At 34.7% G+C, this 21230-nt stretch overlaps 1 protein-coding gene across 1 annotated transcript in view; it reads left to right on the top strand.

The window, feature by feature from the left end:
* Positions 1-1781: 1781 nt before the first annotated feature.
* The window catches only part of NEGR1 (neuronal growth regulator 1), an 838303-nt gene continuing 818854 nt past the window's right edge, over positions 1782-21230 (top strand). The window contains exon 1 of the mRNA XM_028513898.2: positions 1782-2443. Coding sequence (XP_028369699.1) covers positions 2268-2443 — 176 coding nt within the window. The 5' untranslated portion in view covers positions 1782-2267. The remainder of the gene's footprint in view (positions 2444-21230) is intronic.

Genomic DNA, 21230 nt, shown 5'->3' with positions numbered 1-21230 from the left:
GTAACTCCTGCTACAAACGTCTCGGTTAATTGCCAAGCCTCGGAATGTCAGCTCAGCAGCGAGGTGATGCTGGTTAGGGGCTCTTCGATCAGTCATTGTGGTGGTCACAGGTGACGGGAACCCTTCTGTTTCTCCACATATCCTCATGAACCGCGATAAAAATTACTCTGAGCACTGCTACCGTCAAGCAAAACGACTCCCTGCCTGCCTCGTGAAGAGCTCAGCCTGGGGAGGCAGCCGGATGCTGACCCCTGCAGAGACGATTGCTTCTGCGCGCTTTGCCAGAGGAGCCTCCTAGCATTACGGAAAACGAGTTTGGGATGTGTGAGGTTCTGCTGTATTTATTTCCTCCAAGGGAAGAGGGACTTGGGTCAGGCGAGGAAAATCTTTAAAGACTGCTTGAGGAGGATTGGGGTTGAGGAAGGGAAGAATGAATGGAGGTGGTGAGCATATTTTTTTAAATTATTGTACTTGCTTCTCTCCTTCACTTCCGGGCTTTGCTTTCCAAACTCCTCACTGAACAAGACTGACTGGCATAACAGCTACTGACTCCAGTCTCGGCTCTTGCATTGATCTGCAAACAGCCCGGAATACCTAAATGTTTTTAAATCTGAAAACGAGTTCAAGAATCAGAAGACGAAGGGGGCGGCCCCTGCCCAGCACCCGACTCTGCGGTGGGCCGGGAGAACGGCTCGCAGCGGCGGCGTGAGCCGCCAAGGGGCTGCGGCTCCGAGGCAGGGAAGCGGTTTGCACCACCAAGTAGGAAGCCTGTCCAACCCGGTTTGGAGGCAGTTAAAATACAACCCTGTGACTCGTGAAGCCCGATAACCCTGCCTTGCCTAGCTACGGATGCGCTGATCATCCCGCCTGATAGGTTCAAACGGGTTAAAGTGCCTCTTACATAACACGACGGCCTGGCTCTACACAATTAAAACACTTGATTGTAGCCTCTTTCCGACTCCGCGTCCCGGTCCAACCCGCCCCGTGCCTCCCAGTACGCCTGCGTAAAGAAGCGCGCCCACAGGCTGAGCGCGCCCTAGTCTCGCGCATCCGCGAGCGCGCGCATACTATATACTTGCATACATTCGCACACACTGCACTTTGACCATACCTCACACACGTACACTCCCTCCCACAAACAATTTCGTGTCAACACTCACGGGGAAGGGAGGCGCCCTCTAAATCACACCAACTGACCCTATAGACACTCCAGCTGCTCTACCGCAAGGCCTTGCATGCACCCCCACTTCTGTCCCCTCAAAAAGCAGCCTCAGCCCCTGTCCATACCTATTTAAAAAAAAAAAAAAAAGATATAGTGAAATAGTTGACCGCTCGTTAACTGTAGCACGGCCACCCAGGAGAGAATGTAAACATAAAAAATAAACAACAAAACCTCACAGTCCCCGGCATCATGATGGCGCCGACCACAACTTGGAGGACTTTAAAGTTACTCTGCCTCAAGAGGTAAAAGGCAAGGGAGAGGGAAAGCAAAGCGCCCCTCTGCTCACTACCTCAGTCCGACTCGGAGACTTTTCTAGCAAAACATCACTCCAGAGCATATGACAGGAAGGGAAGCGTTCTGTTTACGATGCAGTTCTCTTTCGCCCGCAGTTTGCATAATTGTGATATACCTCCTCTTGGTATATTTTTTTTCGTTTTCTTTCTTTTCTTTTATTTCCCCCTTCATTTCCCCCCCTCCCTGCTGCATCCCCAATCCCCGGGCGGGGTTGCTAAGGAAACGGCCGCTTGGCAACGCGCGCAAGCCTCGGGCCGCTGCTGCGCCCAGCGCTGCTTCTGCTGCTGCTGCTTCTGCTTCTGCTGCTGCTGCTGCTGTTGCTGCTGTGATTGCAGCCGCCGCCGCTGCCGCTCGCCCAGCCTCCGCCACCGCGCCTCCTCCCTCACTTGCCGGCGCGCTCGCCTCCTCGCTAGATGGTGTGCGAGCCGCCCGAGAATTAGACTCACTCCGGACTCGGCCAGAATCAACCGAGAGGAGGTGTAGTGTGGTGCCAGGGGGTGGGAGGGGAGGGAGGGAGGGACAGCAAAGAGGAGGAGGAGGGGAGGCCAAAAAAGAGAGAGAAAACAACATCCAACAACTAGAGGGGGGGGAAGAAAGAAAGAAAAGAAACCCACCCACCCATCAAAAAAAAAAAAAAAAGGAAAAAAAAAATCCTGTGGCGCACCGCCTGGTTCCCGGGAAGACTCGCCATCACCAGGGGGTGGGGGAGTGCGAGCTGAAAGCTTCTGGAGAGTGAGCAGCCCGAGCAGGGATGGACATGATGCTGTTGGTGCAGGGTGCTTGTTGCTCGAACCAGTGGCTAGCGGCGGTGCTGCTCAGCCTTTGCTGCCTGCTGCCCTCCTGCCTCCCGGCTGGACAGAGTGTGGACTTCCCCTGGGCGGCCGTGGACAACATGATGGTCAGAAAAGGGGACACAGCGGTGCTTAGGTAGGAAGAACGGCGTGCCTTTCGTACTTGTCTCAGTCTATCTTTCCGTCTGTCTTTCCACTTTTTTTTTTTTTTTTTTTTTTTTTTTTTTGGTGTTCTCTTTAAACCGAATAATGACGCTGGTGGTGATCACTATCAAAAGATCACATCTCAAGACATCCAGGTGCTGATTCTGCCCCAGCCGTGGTCCCTTTATGCTGGGGCAGGTAGCAAGCTGGACTCGTGATGCTAAAGCACTTTGCCCGAATGCCAAGTAGCCCGGGGATGAGTGAAGTGTGCGGTTTAGGAGGGACAGGTGGCACTTTGAAACTCAATTCACAAGGTCTCTGTTTTACTGTCATTGGGTACTCTTGGAGAGTCTGGCAAGTTTATCAGGTTTGTTTCTGTTTTACTCTAGTCTAAGTGACTTTTTCAAACTGCTCGCTTCCCACTCCCATTTATTTTCCTTCGCAGTTGGACACGTAGGCTCAGTTTCTCCCTCTTCAGCTATCTTTCTTTCCTCTTACCCCCTTTCCCTTTTCTTCCTTCTCCTAGTCTTTTTTGTCCCATTTCCCCACCCTCTCCTTACTCTCTTCTCTGTCCATTGCCTCTTTCCCATCCTTTTCTATTTTCTCTCTATTCTTCTCTTTTCTATTTCATCCTCAATTTTCTCTTTTTAAAAAAATCGCCACCGCTCTAATTTTTGATTCTCTTATTTAAAACCCCATTCCTCCACCCTTCATCCTAGCCCATTGCTCACTTTTGTTCTTCATTAGTGTCCCCATTCTGTGATCTTATCATCCCTTTTTTTGCCATCACATTTCCCATCTCTCTCCCTGTCCCCATCACATACACATGCATGTTCCCTCCAACACCCTCCTGTGCCATTTTTTCCACCCTCACAAATCTCTTTTCTTTAAACACACTCCTGCACATATTCTCTGTCTCACATCCTCACAGACGTTGGTTGGGTCCTTCTGTGCTCTCACAACCACTTTCACAGTCAGATTCTCTTTCCCTGTTTAAAAGGTACACACTTCTTCACTGTTCCACACACTGTCACTCACACATGTGCACAGGACCGAGGTCTCTCTCTCTGCCCCCCCCCCACCCACATTTTCTCTGTTCTCTATATATCCTCCCTCCCTCCTTCCAGCTTCAGTTTTACTTCTTTTTATCACTCTCCTTTCTTCCCCTCTCTCTCCCAAGCTTGAGCACTGAAATGTTTTGTTATTAACGAGTATCCATAGCCTGATGTTATCCCTAAGCAACACTGCAGAGTGAGCTTCTGGAAACATTTTCTCTCCTGTGAAAATATAAATTGATGATCGGCAGCACTTAGATCTGAACAAGGCTAAATGCTCTTATTCCTTCATTTTCCATTGCCCTCCCTTCTCCTCCTGACACCTCCACCTGATGTATACCTCAGATCTCCCTGAAAGATCTTCTTTCTCTCCACTGGGTGGTAGTTGGCTTTTATGTGTGGATTGCACAAAATCAGTATACATGGCATGTCTAAGGTGGGAGAGTGAGATATGCTTCTGTTTAGATCACATAACATGTTTTAAATTTAATGATATGATATCTGGGTGTGGTATATGACATATCTTCTGAAACATGTTTATGAGTTCAAATGTGTATGGAATATACTTATAGTATCTAATATACACTAACAACGTGCTTTTATAATATACTTTGTTATCTTTGCTGTAATCACAAATGCTACTGGGTGTGTACAAAAAATAATGAATGATTTTTACAACTTAGCAAAATACCTTTTCATTGGTGGTAAAAGCGATGAACTCTTTGTCACATAGAGGATAGAAATTAAGACCATGTTTATGTTCTTTATATTAAGTTTGTTTTAAAAGTTTGAACAATAGTGGTAAGGATGAAACATTATTTTCAGAGGCTGTAAACAAATATCATGGGAGGTACAATCTTTTATATGTTTTTGTAGCAGCATATTGCGTGTTTGTAATGACCATTAATATTTTGAGCCTAAAGGATTTGATGGTCTGCTTATACTTTGATGATATATCTTGACATTTTATTTCTAATGGACAATCTAATAAATACAATGACTAACTGAAATAGCTGAACCCATGTTTTGCTTCTAAGAGACTTATGGTTAGTTCACTCATTCTTCTAATGCTAGTGGGGACTGTATCTTTCCAGTGTTGGTTTGGTGCAGTCCTTGTATACTTGTATGTGTTGTACCTCATCCATTTTTTTATCTATATCCTGAGTTTTGTAGTATCTTATTTTAGGGGACTTTTGACTTTCAAAATTTTTAAGCAGAATAGAATATTTCTTCTAAATGATTTTTCTTAACCATTTACAGTGTTTTTTTTTTAAATAAAAGAAATATTTTTGTCATATGTGAGAGAAATCTGATCTGCATTACTTTTTACTCAAAGTAATTTGCTGATAGTAATTCTAGAACTCCATAGGGAGTATCCCATTTTCTCACCTTTTTACATTGTCCATAGATTTTTAACTATTTTAACATACATGCACATATATATGTGTATGTGTGTCTGTGTATGTGGATATATATATATATATATATATATTTACAAGAAATTCTCAGTTGTTTTTCTTAACTCCTCCCCAGCAACTGGTGTTGACTCTGTATACATAGACCAGTAGAGACAGAACTTAAAAACGAATTGCATGTAAGTCAGGTGACATATTTTTCATCAAAAGTAATGTCAGAGTTACATTTTATTCTTTTGCTTTGGGTGTTTAGAATTATATATGATATTATTCTATAACTCATTAGAAAACAAATCAAATTACACAAAATTTACCCTGAACCACACTCCCCTCCACCCCCATCCCCAATTAAAGTACCTAAATCTGGTGTGAATACTTTACTGACTACATTGTATTATTTATTAAGCTTTACACTATATACTCTTTTTAATCTAACACATTCCTCAAGGTGTCTCTTATAAAAAGCAAATAGTAGCATAACAGTTATCAAATAACTCAAGTACTAAAGGCCTGAAAGTACAAACGTGTCACTCAGTGACTCTGTTGCTTGTGGCTACATTAATGAAACAGAAGTTTAAAGGTCAAATGATACATTTTTATCTCCTAAATGCCACAATGTCTGTTTTAGAGAAAAGAATCAAGAAAAACAAAACTCTCCTTAACTGGTTTATAATGCAAAAGAGAAATTCATTCTATGATCTACTAACTACATCTGTCATTAGTCCCTTGCATTGTCCCATAGGCCATCTTCTTCATTTAACTGAGAGGACTTATGAAATTTCCTTTAATAATTTCAACATTCTTATCATTTTAACTTTGTCTTTTAATGTTAGTGAAGCAATGTATTAAATGTCAAAATTTCCCTTTCTTCTAATAATGTTATTCACTGATTAATGTCTAGAGGATTCACTGTAGCTATTTGGACCTTCCTGATAAAGTATTTAATGATACATATACTCAATAACGTAATGTTTGGCATTTCCCTTATTTAAACTTTGGATTCAAATAAATGCATGGATGTCTAGAGTACATTTGTAGTTTGCTACAAACTCAAACTAATATATTCATGAATTTATTAAAAAGGGACTTTGATTGCAACTACATTTAATATGTATTAGTATTTTATACATAATAAAACTTGTTAACTGTATATGGAGAATTTAACTTTTCCTCCAGTCTTTAAATTGCATTTTGCATTGTGTGGAAGACCTGAGTAAATGTTTCATGGGAGACATAACAAAGAATAGGAGATGCTAGAACCAACTGGATCACACTTCAGTACCTGGTGTTTCTAGATGTGGAAAATCTAGGGGAACATAACTCAGGTCTGGATCAATGTATAAATTTCAGATGATTTTTTAAAATATAGTTTTATAATTAATTCAAGGTGAATCCATTGTTTTATTCTTACTTTATTAATGAACATAGTTATGTTAACATGTCCAAAATGTCTAATATTCTTTGGAAACAATGCAAGGAACATCCTCATTTACACCCAGTGTCTGAACATTTTTAAAAACACATGCCATTATTAAACTAATTATTTCAATCTGTTTCTATTTTAACTCTTTTGTATGAATTTTGTACATTTAAACCACCTTTCTGATATGAATTCAAAATATTCTATTCCCTACTTGCCATGCTTTAATCAAATGAAGGGAGATTCTTTTCTTAAATGTGATATATTTTACCTTAACAAAGTTGAACACAACTCTGTTATTTTAACACAGTAGATTTGAATGGAACTTATATGATACTGTAATAAGAAAGAAGACTTTTGATTAAAGCATAAAGCATGAGCACATTTCCACAGAAAATCTTTTCACTGGAAGACACAAAATGTTTTAAAGTGGATTTATAAGTAGATATGGCAAATATTTATTACTTCTTATCCCATTCACCCAATATATTTGCCTTTTGATTAGACTACATCAATTAGTTTAGTTTGGATACTAGAGAGTAAATGATTTATTTATGAGAATGAAGAATTACTAATAACAGTAAAAATCAATTATACTATACTTCAAGAATATCACTGAAGAGTCTCAGATTGTCTGCTGAGTGATTCCCGTACATTGATGCATTACATATCCCAGGTAAACTTCAGGTGTATAGGTATCTTCAATTTTGAACACTAAGGCATTATTTAAAAACCTATATGTTTATCATATAGTACCATTGAACAAACATATTTATAATTCTGGTTTCTTCCTTTAAAATAGAGGGGGTAATAGATTGTCATACTGAGTCAATTTGGAAAAACATGTTTCAAAATATGGAATAAAATGCTACAATATTACCTGTAGTGATTTTCCCAAGTTGTTCTATTAGCATGACTTATTACTTAGCATATTAATATGCAATAATTTATTATATTGAAGAACAATAGTATTTTGTAAATGTATAGATAAGTGTACCCTTGCTCAGTCTTCTTAATTCAGAAGAATTTATAAGCCCGTGTGGTTAAATCTTTGAACACAAACATTCAAGATGTGTTTATTTTAAATAAATTGGTTTTGTAATTAAACAGCTCCACGGAATAAGTTAATTCTGTAATACTAGACTTCTGAAGAGTTTAGAGAAATGTGCACATCCCATATACACCAGTTCTGGGCCTGATGCTGTTGGAGATAGATGGTGGAGCTAATCCCTCAGCCGCATTTACAAGTCAGACAAGTCTTCAGCTGTGGTTGGCCAATGACAGGTAGTTTCAGAAGAATGGAGGACATAAGGAATTAGAGGCCAAGGGGTTTGTTTCTCCCCTCCTTCATTGCTTTGGGTAATATCCAGCAATGTCTCCATCTCCCAAGGAACCTCTTTGTTCTGGTTTCCACCCCATAACTGGCTCTTGGCTCTGTTTGTGCCTCATCCATTTGATCTTTCATCCTAAGAGCAGTAGTGCTTTCCCACTGCTCTCATTACTGGGTTTGGCTCTCTGCTTTTCCATCCCTTTGTAATCAGTTCCCTCCATTAAATTCCCTCTGTTTTAAATATCCAGAATGCCTTAAGTTTTGCTGGTAGAATCCTGATTAATACAAAGTGAAAAGTAATAGTTTCAGTGATTATATTTGATTAAATTACTACTTTGCCCATGGCACCATAATGTTGCTTGCTAGATTGGATAGCAACGTTGGGGCATATTGCAAATAAGAAAAATGGATATTTGGGTTGTTTTCACACCCAGATTATGATGAGAATAAAACAAATTTATAAATATTTAATTAAAGTGACAACTGAGTACATGATTTTTAGTAATATCTATATCTATCTATATCTCTATATGTACAGTGTTGCTATAGGAGAGAAAATAAAGAAGTTGGTGGGCGTATATTGGCAACATTCAATAATACTCTATCTTTTTTTTTGACTGAACAAAAGAAAACTAGGGCTAAACTCTGCTTGTGAATATGTGATCAAAATGATAGGATAATTCTTGCCGTGTTACCTATTTAAATTAATAGGAATCAAAGGTGTTTAATGTAGCTTAATACTCAAGGAGTTTTCAGTTTCTTATGAAGTATATGATTAAAACAGTGCACATGTTTCAAGTATTGAAGTATTTAACCACTGTAGAAATTAGTATCTCAAGCCATTTGAATCTTTTGATCAGAAATGAAATCACTGGAATACTACTCAGCCATAAAAAAGAAGAAACTTTTACTTTATGCAACAGCATGGATGGACCTAGAGAACAGTATGAAGTAAGCCAGTCAGAGAAAGACAAATACCATATGATTTCATTTTTATTTGGAATGTAATGAACAAACTGAACTAACAAGCAAAATAGAGACAGACTCAAAGATGGAGAGCAGGGTGACAACTATGGGGGAGACAGTTAAGGGATGGAGGGATTAAGCAAAAAAAGAAAAAGAATTCATGGACATGGACAACAGTGTGGTGATTGCAGGGGGAGGGTGGTAGAAGGGGGATAAATGGTAATAGAGAATATAATAAAAATGAATAAATAGAAAACAAGTCACTTTTCTACCGTATTCTGTTCAATTAGCATAAATTAAGATATTATGAACATCACATAACTTACATAGACTAGTGAAGGGAATCTTCATTAGTGAGTATTATTCATTTGTTTTCAATGTACTCTTTCTCTTAACTGACTATTAGATCATGTGGTGACCTTCCCCCTAACTTCTTCAAAAATGCTTTCTGAAAGATACTTGTTTAGGTGTCTGGTTCCAATGTAAATAAGCAGTCATCATAAAGTCCTGCTTTTGGTACATTTCTCCACACTTTTACAGGAAAGGTATTAATTTAAAAGCCATTAATAAATTGATGCTTTCTCAAAGATGCTCAAGAGAGGATTTCTGATTTGGGAAGACAGTGCTTGTTGGTCTTTACCATTCAGTGTTTCTCAAAGTCTTGCTGATCCATTACGAATTACCACTGATGTGTTATATATATGAGAGAATGTAACATTTACTGTTGTATTTTCTCCTAGGAGCATAATATAATTTGCCTTTTAGCTTCTGTAAAGGAAATTTTAAATTGGGCTATATGTTCTTTTATCAGCTACTTTATGTGTTTCTAGTTCATCCGTGGAAACAGGAACTTCCCATACTCCTAGAGAGTAAAATCTAAGATTCATCCATATGGCTCTGATCATTATCAGACTGGACTTTATTAGTTTACCACATCTAAGAATGTGGTTAACTAAAAAGATATTAAAGAAAATTAATAGTAATATTATTTTTGATCCTTTGTTAAAATATATTGATTTTGATTGACAAAACACCTGGGTTTGTAAGCTCTAAAACTATCGTTCTCCTATCCCTATAGCTTAAACAATAGCTTTACATCTATCAAGCTAGCTTCCACTACTGTGTAATTAATGAATCCACAGAAGGATAAATGAAAGAATACATTTATTTGTTTTTTAGTTTATTGTTTCAGATTTTAAAAATTGTAATATCTTTTCTACCATGGTGGATCTACATGCTTACAGTGATTAAGTACTTTGTGTTGAATCTATATATGAATAGCCTTTGCCTTAAGTAATTCCTGCAAAGTCCTAAGCCATTAAGACACATTGAAATCATTCAGTGTCGTTAAATTGGAGGATATAACTTATAACTTAAGAAAAGGTATTGGATACTTAAGGTATTTTTTAAATAAAATGTATTAAAATAGGATAGAAGGCTTTATATATATTAAAGGTAAGTGTTGTCTGATTAAACTTTTATTGTGTATGTGTTTGTATGTGTATGTTGTGTCAAGATTTTAGATGTATTTCTTACTGTGTGTTTCAGAAGAAAAACTTTGAAATGCAGTGGCATGCTTATTGGAAGACTTTGAGATGTAGTTACAATTTTAAGAAGACTCAGGATCTTCAATTATATAGGAAGGCTTTTTGCTATTTGTAATTATAATCAGCAGATAACAGGAAAAGTTCAAAATAGTAAAAGTTTTTTCTGTTTCTACCTCAGCTCCTGAAGGCTCCTCTTCCTTTCTCCTAAGATTTCCATTAAATAAAATCAATAAAAGTAAAGAGATAGAGAGAATTGACTATTTGCTATGGATGAATAACTCTCAATTGTGAAAAGTATTACAGCTACACACCCCAAACTAGGGCAGAACTTTTGTATCATTCTAAACGTCATCCAGAGTTAGGTCAACAGTACTTTATAAACCACAGGGTATTGATACAGCTGATAGAATTTTAATGTGGTCATCTGGCTTTGATTTATAATGCTGGGGAGGTTATCTATTAGCATAGTGGTTTCTAAGCCATATCAAGTTCTGAATCCTGAGAGAGGACCTTTGATGCTCTTAAGCATCCAGCTGGCATGGGAACTGGTCTTTTAATCACTTTTTCTAGGAAAAGGGGAATATAAGAAAGCAGGAATTTGGCAGTATTGCCAACATTAAGTGTTGTTCTTTTGAACAGAAGCCAATATATTATACTTTCCAGATAGCTGGTAATTTGTTCAATTTAAGAGAGATGTTTATAACCCTTTTCAGTCCAGAACTAAATTATTCTTTACTGTATTTCACTAAGTCCTTTGGACACAGGTCCAGTGCCCATGCTCATGCTACAGAATAGGGTTTCTTTAAAGCTATAGCTCCTGCCATAAAGTATTGAAAGGTTTTCGCTGATTTAAAGGGCTATGGGAAAAATGTGTTCTGTTGTCTTCAGAAACTCCTTTCCTCTCATGGAACTAAATTAAATTTAGAGATATTAAAAGGATTTAGGAGATATTGTGAACATAAGAGCTGTAATCAGAAGGCAAGAGAGTAATGCTTGTATTTTCTCTCCAGTAACATTACATACTATTGCATTGGGATATTAAGTGAATAAATCAAAGGGATCATAAAGTTTTTCTAATCTTATAGATATAATATTTCTTAGAGGAGAACATACTTTGATATATTTGATTTGTGAGAAACCTATTTTCAAACTAATGTCTTGGTAATTGATCAGCTGAATAGAAAATAACGTCCATATTGCTTGACATATTGCTTGACACATTATTAGAGCTCAAACCCTGAATGTTGAGTATAGAAAATGAAGGCAAAAAGGAGGACAGGAAAAAGGGAGGAAGAAAAAGATGGAAGTATGTTACGCTATACGAGTAATTTCTGATAAAATTACCTAAAATTACTGGGATGATATAAAATTAAGCCCATGGATTTTACTATATGGAAGAATTACAATAAAATAATGAATTTCAGTTTAAATAATTCATTAAATAATTGAAATAATGTTAAATCTACATCCGCCCATGATGAAGTGATGTGCATTTTACAAATGGAAGTTTTAAAATCATACTTTACACTCAGGTGTAAGTCTGTCTTCCAGATAACTAGTGCATTTATGTTTATTTTAAAAGATAGTAACTGTAGTTTGGCCTGCAATGGGGCCAGGGACCAATGTTTTGTAATATGTTCATAAAAGAAAATTATATGTAAATCTTTGAATAACTGCTTACTTGTCTGATTGAGAACATGTCATTGATCGATTTTTTGCTCATACATCATTAATATGAAATTGATATAAAGAGTTACTTTTGCTTATGCACAGAGCTTCTCTTCTATTGGAATTGTTCAGTTGCATTGCACAACCCGTCATGGTTTGAGGTATCTGGAATAGGAGTGATGAGAGTTTGAGTTTCTGTTTCTCCACTTACTGGATATGTGACTTGAACAAAATGCCTTACCCTCACTTAGTACCTCCCTAGCAAAATGACATTGATGAAATGAGATAATGCTTGTAAAATGCCAACACAGTATCTACTACATAGTAAGCACTAAATTTATGTTTAATAATAATTTGTGTTTCTTTTCTTTTTCTGATATCAATCTGAAATCTGTTGACACTATTTAATTACTGGCATAGATATATTCCCCTCAATTAAATCACTGTTCCCATTATATGTGAAACTCAATTATACAGTATTTGTTGAATATGTGTGTGTGTATACACTATATATATAGTGATTTTGTTAAAATAGTATCTCACACCCTGGGGTGTCAGATGGTGAGCCCTGGTTCAATAAAGGACAACAAAAGAAACTGAAATAGAGACGTTTACTCTTCACAGGTCCTGGAAGAGATACATATCATACCTCCAGGGACCACAGGAGGAGTTCAAGGCAAGATGTAGGCAGAGAAAGCAACAGAACCTGGAACATGTGCTTTTACTGAGGTCCTTGGGTAGAGTGCTGGATTTAGCCAAGGCTGAATTGGTCATTTCAAACCACAAACAATGTATTTGGAGGATGATTATCCAAGGGATAATCACTGGATAATCATCCCTTGGATAATTAACAAAAAGAGGCAGGGAGGTTATTCACAAGGACAGCTGGGGAAGTGATGTCAGGAACTTAAATTTAGTTGTGACTTTTCAAGCTGGTCAAGAATTTTCTGTCTATATTGCCATTTTATCCATCAACAATAGACTCAGTAGAAGCTCAGAAAATATGAATGCTTAACTCTAATTTGGCATATTTGCTAAATGTGCAGCAGAATGATTTAAGTTCATAATCATGATAGAGCCATCAACATCATGATTAAGTTTCAACTCTCACTGAGTATCTACTATATATGATATACCATCACAACAGTGTGCAGTAAGGCGTTGCTTCCCTGGTTTTATAGTCAAGTAAACACGAGTTTGGAAAGGTAAGGTAATCTACCCTTGGTTAAACAGGGAGCAGCTGAGCCAGAATTCAAATCTCAGTTCTTCTATCCCAAGCCTCCTGACTTTTCTACAGTTTGTCTCTCACTAAGAGGAGATCAAAATAAATGATAAATTTCTTGCTTATTTAGTTACTAACATTTATTAAGCACCCTCTGAATTTCAACTACTGCTAAATTGATAATGATAAAAATCAAGAAGGCACATTATATATTTGAGAAAACATTAAATTATTTTCAGTAAGAAAAGGTACTTAGCATGCATTATAATAAGCATTTACAGAAAAAACCTCTTATCCAAAATTATTTTATTCCTAATGATTATAAGTTACTGATAACACAAGAGAAAAATAAACAACTTTTGAACATCATTTATAGTTAAGCATTATACATTGGTTACTTCATTGAATCTTCACAGCAACCTACTTTTTTTTTCTATTTTATAAGTGTAGAAACAAATTCATAGAAGATGAGTAACTTTCTCAAATTTGATACAGGTAGTAAACAGCATATCCCGGATTTGGTCCTAAGCCTGTGTGTCTCCAAAGCCCATGCTTATTTGTTTTTTAAGGCACGGTATTTCCTGGGGCTTTTTGTATACTCTGATCCTTAATAAAAAGTTTCCAAAAGTTTGCTTGCTGTAGTTTTCCAAGTCCTCAGTTTAATCATTTGAATGCTAATTCTGGTATAACTTGAAAGAGTGAATCAAACTTATTTAGAACTCTCCTTTGAAAAGGAAATGGAACATTGAAATTAGCCAATTAGAACATTGGCTTTTCCTACTAGCTGGTAGAAGAGGATGGAGACTATGTATATATATATATATATATATATATATATATATATGATTATATATATGATACATATAAATATGATAGTATAATTGAACAAAAACTTGTTTTTATGTAATTGAAGAATCTTTTTAAATGTATTTTCATAGTCATGTTCTACAGATTTTACATGTGTCCCTAAGAGGAGGTAAGTGTCCTGATATTTTATTCTTTGTTTATCTAAAGCTTTCCTAATATGAAGTCCTATTTTTGTCTTATATCATTCAAGAATTTTTCAACTCTCTCTAGTCCAATTCTAACTCCTTATTCCCTGAATTTTGAATTTCTGTACCTTCCCATTTTATAATGTTTATCCCATCAATTTTACATTACAGTATATTGTTATCTATTTTTATTCTATGAAGGAATATACCAGCTATTCTTATGTAACAGTCTTTCATTTACCACAAATCTTTTGCAGAATTTTTCATAATGCTATTTCTATAAGATATGCTTATTAAATTCTAGAATATTTAAATTGATTTTTTGTTTTCTTTTTGTATTTCAGGAATTTATTTTATATATTTTTTCTCATTCTGTAGTACCCCCTGCAACAGGAACATGATCTAGAAGAACATCACAATTTTTCAGCATATATTTATTGAGTCCTTGCCATATACTAGACACTTTTAATAAGTTTGGGTTACAGTGATAATAAAGAGTTAATGTCCTTTCTATTGAATTTACACGGCAGTTCAATCTGTGTTCTTAAACAGTGTTGAATGGTGTAAGGAACTTATGTTTGACATTTTACTTGACCAACTCTTAGCCTCCTGGTCACAAGGAAGTTATTTGGTTTTTCTGAGACTCAGTTTTATTGTTGGTAAAGGGAAATCGTGATAGCTACTCCTATACTGTACTTACCAGGAATCCTGGCAATAACATATATGAACGTGTCCTAAGCAATATTCAATGCACAGTTGGCTCTCATGTCAATGTCTTTTCTCCCTACCTTCCTCATTCTTCCTTATATATAGCTATAACTTGTGGACAGAACTGCCTGGTTAAAGAAATGGTTACGTGTTATATTGTGTTTTTCTGTGTTCTAATTGTTTTCTAGTTACTTCTGAGGCTCATCTATTTTTAATTCCAGACAGCTTTCTGATACTTTGAAGAGCAGAAGTCGTTGTAATGCATGACTATGTATCTTATTCACTTGTTTCTTCTTGGACTCATTTTTATTTCATCTTAAATGATTTGCCTTCATACTCTCCTGTCTTAAATACTTTTGTACATGGATTTCCCACTAAATTTGTCAGTTTTTGACATATTGTGAATGTCTGTGAAGAGTATATGTGCTTCCTCACAGTTTCTTCTCTTGGCCTCAAAACCTTGTAAATATTACGTGTTTCTTCTAAAATTGAACACTTTTCTCAGTATACTTCTATTATCATTTTTCTTGGTTAGGATGGTTATGTACATATGGGATCCTTCATAATTACCAACTGATCCTCTATTTGATCAACAAACAAATAATGTATGAAATTCTTCTGCAAATAATTCTTGAAATAACAATTCTATGCTTTTCCCACTTCATTTTGAAAACTATCCTAAGCCTCCTACCCCCAGTAGAAGGGATGGCACTTTTCTTTGATCTCTGTAATTGCTAAGCTGATTTTCTGATTTTTCTTGGGGCATTCTAAAAATCCTCTTTGTATTTGGCATATGTGTATAATCACTTGGTTTCTGGTAGACAGGTGTTAGACTTTTGTATAACACCTAGCTTCAAGTACCATGCAATTTACATGTATATTGTTTATGTGGAGAAAGCACTAAATGTAAATTATTGTTAAATTTCTTTATTTACATTAAACTCCCTATTCATATTTCTTTTCCACATAAGAATATTGTGGTTTTTCAAATTCTTTCTTAACCCTTCAATATCCTCATTATTTTCCTATTTTCAGCTACTTACACATATGTATTTCTGTTGGGCTCTTAAAAATAGTCATATTTCTTTGAATTATTAAAAAATGCATCAAAAATTGATTAACTTTAGCTACCTCTATATAGAAAGGGTTAGGTAGTCTATATAGAAGTACCACCACACCTAAAGCAAAACCAAAAGAAACTAAGTAAACAATTAGAACAGGAACAGAACCACAGAAATGGAGGGCACATGGAGGGTTAGCAGCAGGGGGGTGGGAGGAGGAGAGAGGGGGAAAAGGTATAGAGAATAAGTAGCATAGAATGTAGGTTGAAATAGATAGGGGGAGGGCAAGAATAGTACGGGAAATGTAGAAACTAAAGAACTCATAAGTATGACACATGGACATGAACTAAAGGGGGAGGGTGGGAGGGGGGTACAGGGTGGAGGGGAGAGAAGGGGGGAAATGGGACAACTGTAATAGCATAATCAATAAAATATATTAAAAAAAAAAAGAAGTACCTAAACTATAGGTTGTGAGAATTAAATGAGGTAAAGTTTATAAACTCCATAGCACCATGCTTGGTACAAAATAGGCAATATATAAATGTTAGCTATTATGATTTTTATAAATATTGTTAACAATAGACCTTCAGTAATATTTTAGGTGGTTAGCTGACTACAGTCAAAATCAAGATCTTCTGGTAATGTGCTTACTTCTACATTATCCACCATGCTGCAGGGGCTTATTTCATTAATTATTCTTTATTTCAAAGAGGACTCGTTGCTATTTTCCCCTCTTTCGTGGGGACTTCCTTCTCATCAGTTGATTTTCCAAAATAGCTTTTAAATAATTTCCTTCTATTTATTTTCTAAATTTAGCACAATGCTATTTTTTTCAGGGACCTTTTATAATTACTCAGAATTCACAATTTAAATCAAAAAATTAAGAGCAAAAAATTAAACACATGGAAATATATATCCCCAAATACATATACCCAAATGTATACATATATGTATGTATTTTAAAATTTATTTACTTCATGACTTATAAGCCCAAACAATTACCTTGTGTTAATGCTGGATTTACCAAAATATATTTGGTGCACTCAGTTCCTTCCTTGTATTTTAGTTATTTTTATACATGTTTTATATATATCTGTATAGTTCACTTAGATCTTTTGAGGCAGAACTGTTACCTTAATTGTTTTTGCATCCCTTGAGGTTTTGGACAGGCTTTGTTGAAATGAGTAAATAAATATGCGAAGCACTAGTGTTTTTCTACTTATGACATACATATATATTTAATTTGCTAATCCAGTGTTGTTTGCTATTATTGACACATTTTAACATGGATTTCATTTGGTGTACAAATTAAGGTAAATATATATCAATATCTCTATTTCTTAGTGTTAATATTATTATTATATAAATCACTGATCAGAACTTTTTGAGGAAGGGAAACATATTTGCCCTGTAAATATCACTGCCATATTGCCAGAAATGTTAGTATCAATAAAATTATGATGGTACAATAAAATATATTTTACTGTATATGGGAAATATTCTCACCAAACATCATTATCAGGAATTAAGCAATGTGTTAGTTTTTTTGTAAGTGTAACACTGCTTGAAAATAAGACTTTTTTTTTGTGGCGGGGGGGATGAGTTGATGAAATAAAAGCACTCAAATTCAGGTGAATGGTGCTGTCATGTTTTCCTCTTTTTTATTCAGATAGAGGATCATACAACAGTATCTCATAAGTTGGGAGGGATAATTCAGGGCCAATATGATAGAACCAATCAAATGAATTCACAGTCAGAATTGTTATGAATATTGAATCAGGACAATGCCTATGATTTTTATAGCCTTATAAGAAAATAATTTTTAAATTTATAAAATTAAGAAGGCAGCTCATTGGAAGTTTCCCAAATATCATATAAGTCTCTAATGGGTATAATTAATGTTACATGCCTTAAGAATTTAAAAACAGAGCCCTTAGTTTCATTTTAAAGGTAAAGAACTTCTGGTTTCCAATGCCTCCTGTGTATATTACCAAACATTTAATGAGATATTCAATAAATATTTTATCGACTTATTGTTTGGCATTTCTTTAAAATAATTTAAGCATTGACTTTTTATTTCCTAGTAAATTAGACTCATACTTCAGGATCAAAATTAATTACTAATTGTTACATTAAATTATAGTGTTTGTATCTCAGTTATTTCCTTAGAGAAAATTCAAAAGAAGTTTGCTATACTCTAACAATACATGGCAATATGAAAACTGGTGGACATTAGTGCCACAAAATTAAAATTAAAAGCTAACAAAAACTATCTTTTTTTAAAGATAGTCAATTTATTATCTATTTTATATCATTTTCATTTGGTAGTAGAAGGAGTGTTGGTGTTCAAACAGGCAAACAATTATCATTAGTCATACATAATTAAAACAAAATGATTATGCAAGTGTTTAGAGTTAATATAGCATGGCAAAAAATGTGATACATAGATAATACACAAATTGGTAGTAATATAGCTATAAAACTTTTGATTAAGAAAAATGTTATAGTATGTACAGTTACTAAACTTTTTAATGAATAAATGACAATTGACTATGTGTTTAACATTTATTTGGTATAGTAGTATAAATTATAAATCTATTGCATTAACACAAATAATCTTAAAACAGACATATATAACATAAGTTTTTGTTAATGATTTTCCATCTATAGAAAAATTAGACTTTGGTATATTTTCTTTATGTTTAGGAATACATTTTATAATAAGAAATAAAATATTGACATTTTGAATGATGGTTATGTCATCCTCAAATATGTCTATATTATGAAATATATAATTGATGGCTAAAATTTAAGTTATTAAAATATTGTCATAATATTACAAAAATTAAATAGCTTGAAAAATTCAAATAACAACATAAAACAGTTTGGTCTCCATATATTATTTTAATTTGGAAATAAACAATAAAGGACATATAGGAAAATGGAAATTTAAAAAGTGACAGTTGATAAAATATACTTAATCATTTTAATTATTAATTTTTCTATACTTAAAAAACTTTAGTAGTATCTTATTATTTAATAATAGACTGTAAGTAATCCCTCTAAAGTAGAAATGAAGATGATTGTGAATCTTATAAATATTGAATTAAAACTTAAGCTTATATTTCTTTTATATTATAAAATTATAATTTTATCTTGAAATATAATGTTTATGTCATCTTACTTAAACATCACACCATTCTTATAAGGAAAGCAGAACAAGTGTTGAAGTTCCAATTTTTCAAATGAATAAACACAGGCTTAAATATTTAAAGAGTCCTTGGTTATGAAATAGAATTATGTCTTATAAATATCAAACAGATTGGAACTTAGTCTGAATTCTTGTTCAGTACACTTTTCTTCTGATTTTCTGATTATAAAGCATAAACTACTCAGAGTGACATTTTCTTTTCTTTTATATTTTATTTTATTTTATATTTTATTTTATTTTACAAGGTTCTAGAGCATTTGATTTCATTTTGGTCTCCATATAGAGTATACCGCTCATAGTTAGTGACACCACTGATTTCCAGGGGCCACTGTGTCGTATTTTGTGCTTCATTCCCCATAGCACTTCACCCATTTCCCTTGAGGAAATGTGCATAGAGTAAATAATGGAAAAATCTAAGAAGAAATGAGATCACTAAAGAAAACTTACATTAGGGAAGGAATAATGAAGTGAAAATTACTTAATCTTTTCTCACTACTTCACTATTACCATTTTCTTTTTGTCATTTTTTTTCTTTTTTTTGCCTTGGTCTTTTATTTCATGCTCTATCTTAAAACAAGGAATTACTGGGCAGGACAAATACTTATTAATGCTGGTTTTTAGCCAATAACACAATGGAGAAATTATGTTACTACCTTATTTAGGAAGTCAGAGGGAGACAATTCTTTATAGAAAGTAATGCTTACATAGCAGTCATCAGGAAATATAAAAGGATATTCAAATAAAGATAACTGTACATTCTAAAGGGTCTTTTTTGGTCTGTTTTAACTAGCTACAGTCATCCAAAGTTTTAAGTTTTTTAATATTTAAGGATTTTTTATTAGCATATAATATTTAACTTTGGCAACAGACTTTTCTTCCCTTTTCTGTTAAAAAATACTATTAAATGTAAAAAAAAAAAAAAAAAACACCAAACATCATCCCCTTTGGGGAAATAAAGCTTTATATTTGTGCAGGTAATTTCACTAGTAAAATAGAGCACTTGGGTCTCTCTTGATCAGCATTTCCCCAAACAGTGTTATGCTGTTAATCTATATGATGTTAATACAAAAGAAGCTCTTTTAGCTGACCTGTGTTTGAAAAGCACTCTTTACTTCCTTTAAAAAATTCTAACTGCTGCCCACAGCATACAGTATATTTCTCTTTAATATATGTGCATGACATTTATTCTTGTCCATTGAATTTAAGATTAGCAGAATTAAGATTAGTGCTCAGTTAAAATAATGAACGCTATAAAAATTTATTTCTACAAAAAACAATGTTGAATGCTTAGCAACTTTGATAAAGGTAATCATTAAAAGTAATTGCATTTAACTAGATATAGATGATGTAATTGTAAAATATTTGTAGGAAAATTAAATCTCGATGCATTCTATACTCAGAATGCTTCACAAATGTCTTTAAATTCTCATTCCACGTCGAAGAACCAGAAACTAAAAATCTGGTAATCCTGGTTGGAGCATTACATGATACTGGAAAGACGGTGTGGAACTTTAGTCAGTAATCATATTTGCCAACCACAGAAGTTGCCTGTTTTTAAGACTGACATATAAATATACATGTTCAAGTTCATGAAAGCAATGTATTTTGAGTATGCACATTATGAATTACTTTATTATTACCTGACCAATATAATCTTTATCTTATAAGATGTTCCTTAAAGAATATGCTATGGGGAAATTTTTAGAAAGCCAATGCCTTCAAATAACCCTTATTTAATGAGTACCTTTATTCCACATTTGTGGAGAGTACTTAAAATTACATTTTAAAATTATTATTTATAAAGGATAAAAGAAACTATATCTTGCTCTTTAAGGCAGATGATAGTCATTTATTGATATAACTGATGTTTCTTGAGTACTGAATATATAAGGGCATTATTCTAGGTTCTTGGGATACAATAGGACAAAAATAAAAATTCCCAGTTCTCAAGGAGTTTATAATCTGACAGGTAAATCTATCCAGGTAGGAAAACAAAATGACTACAGAAGAAACCAAGGTTCCTACTATGGAAGAAGGTATGGACAAACTATTCTTCTCCCAGAATGTTCCATCTGGACCTTTCCTCAGGCTACAAAAATGTAAATGTTATCTGAGCTTGTTTTCACTTCAAGAGAGTTTTCAGTGCTCCCAGGACTAAGCCGTCTGTGGCCCCATTTCCCAGCC

The sequence above is a fragment of the Phyllostomus discolor genome, chromosome 5 (assembly GCF_004126475.2).
Source record: "Phyllostomus discolor isolate MPI-MPIP mPhyDis1 chromosome 5, mPhyDis1.pri.v3, whole genome shotgun sequence".
NCBI classification, from domain to species: domain Eukaryota; kingdom Metazoa; phylum Chordata; class Mammalia; order Chiroptera; family Phyllostomidae; genus Phyllostomus; species Phyllostomus discolor.
Note: the sequence above shows the minus strand (reverse complement) of the source record. Positions and strands in the feature narration are given on the sequence as shown.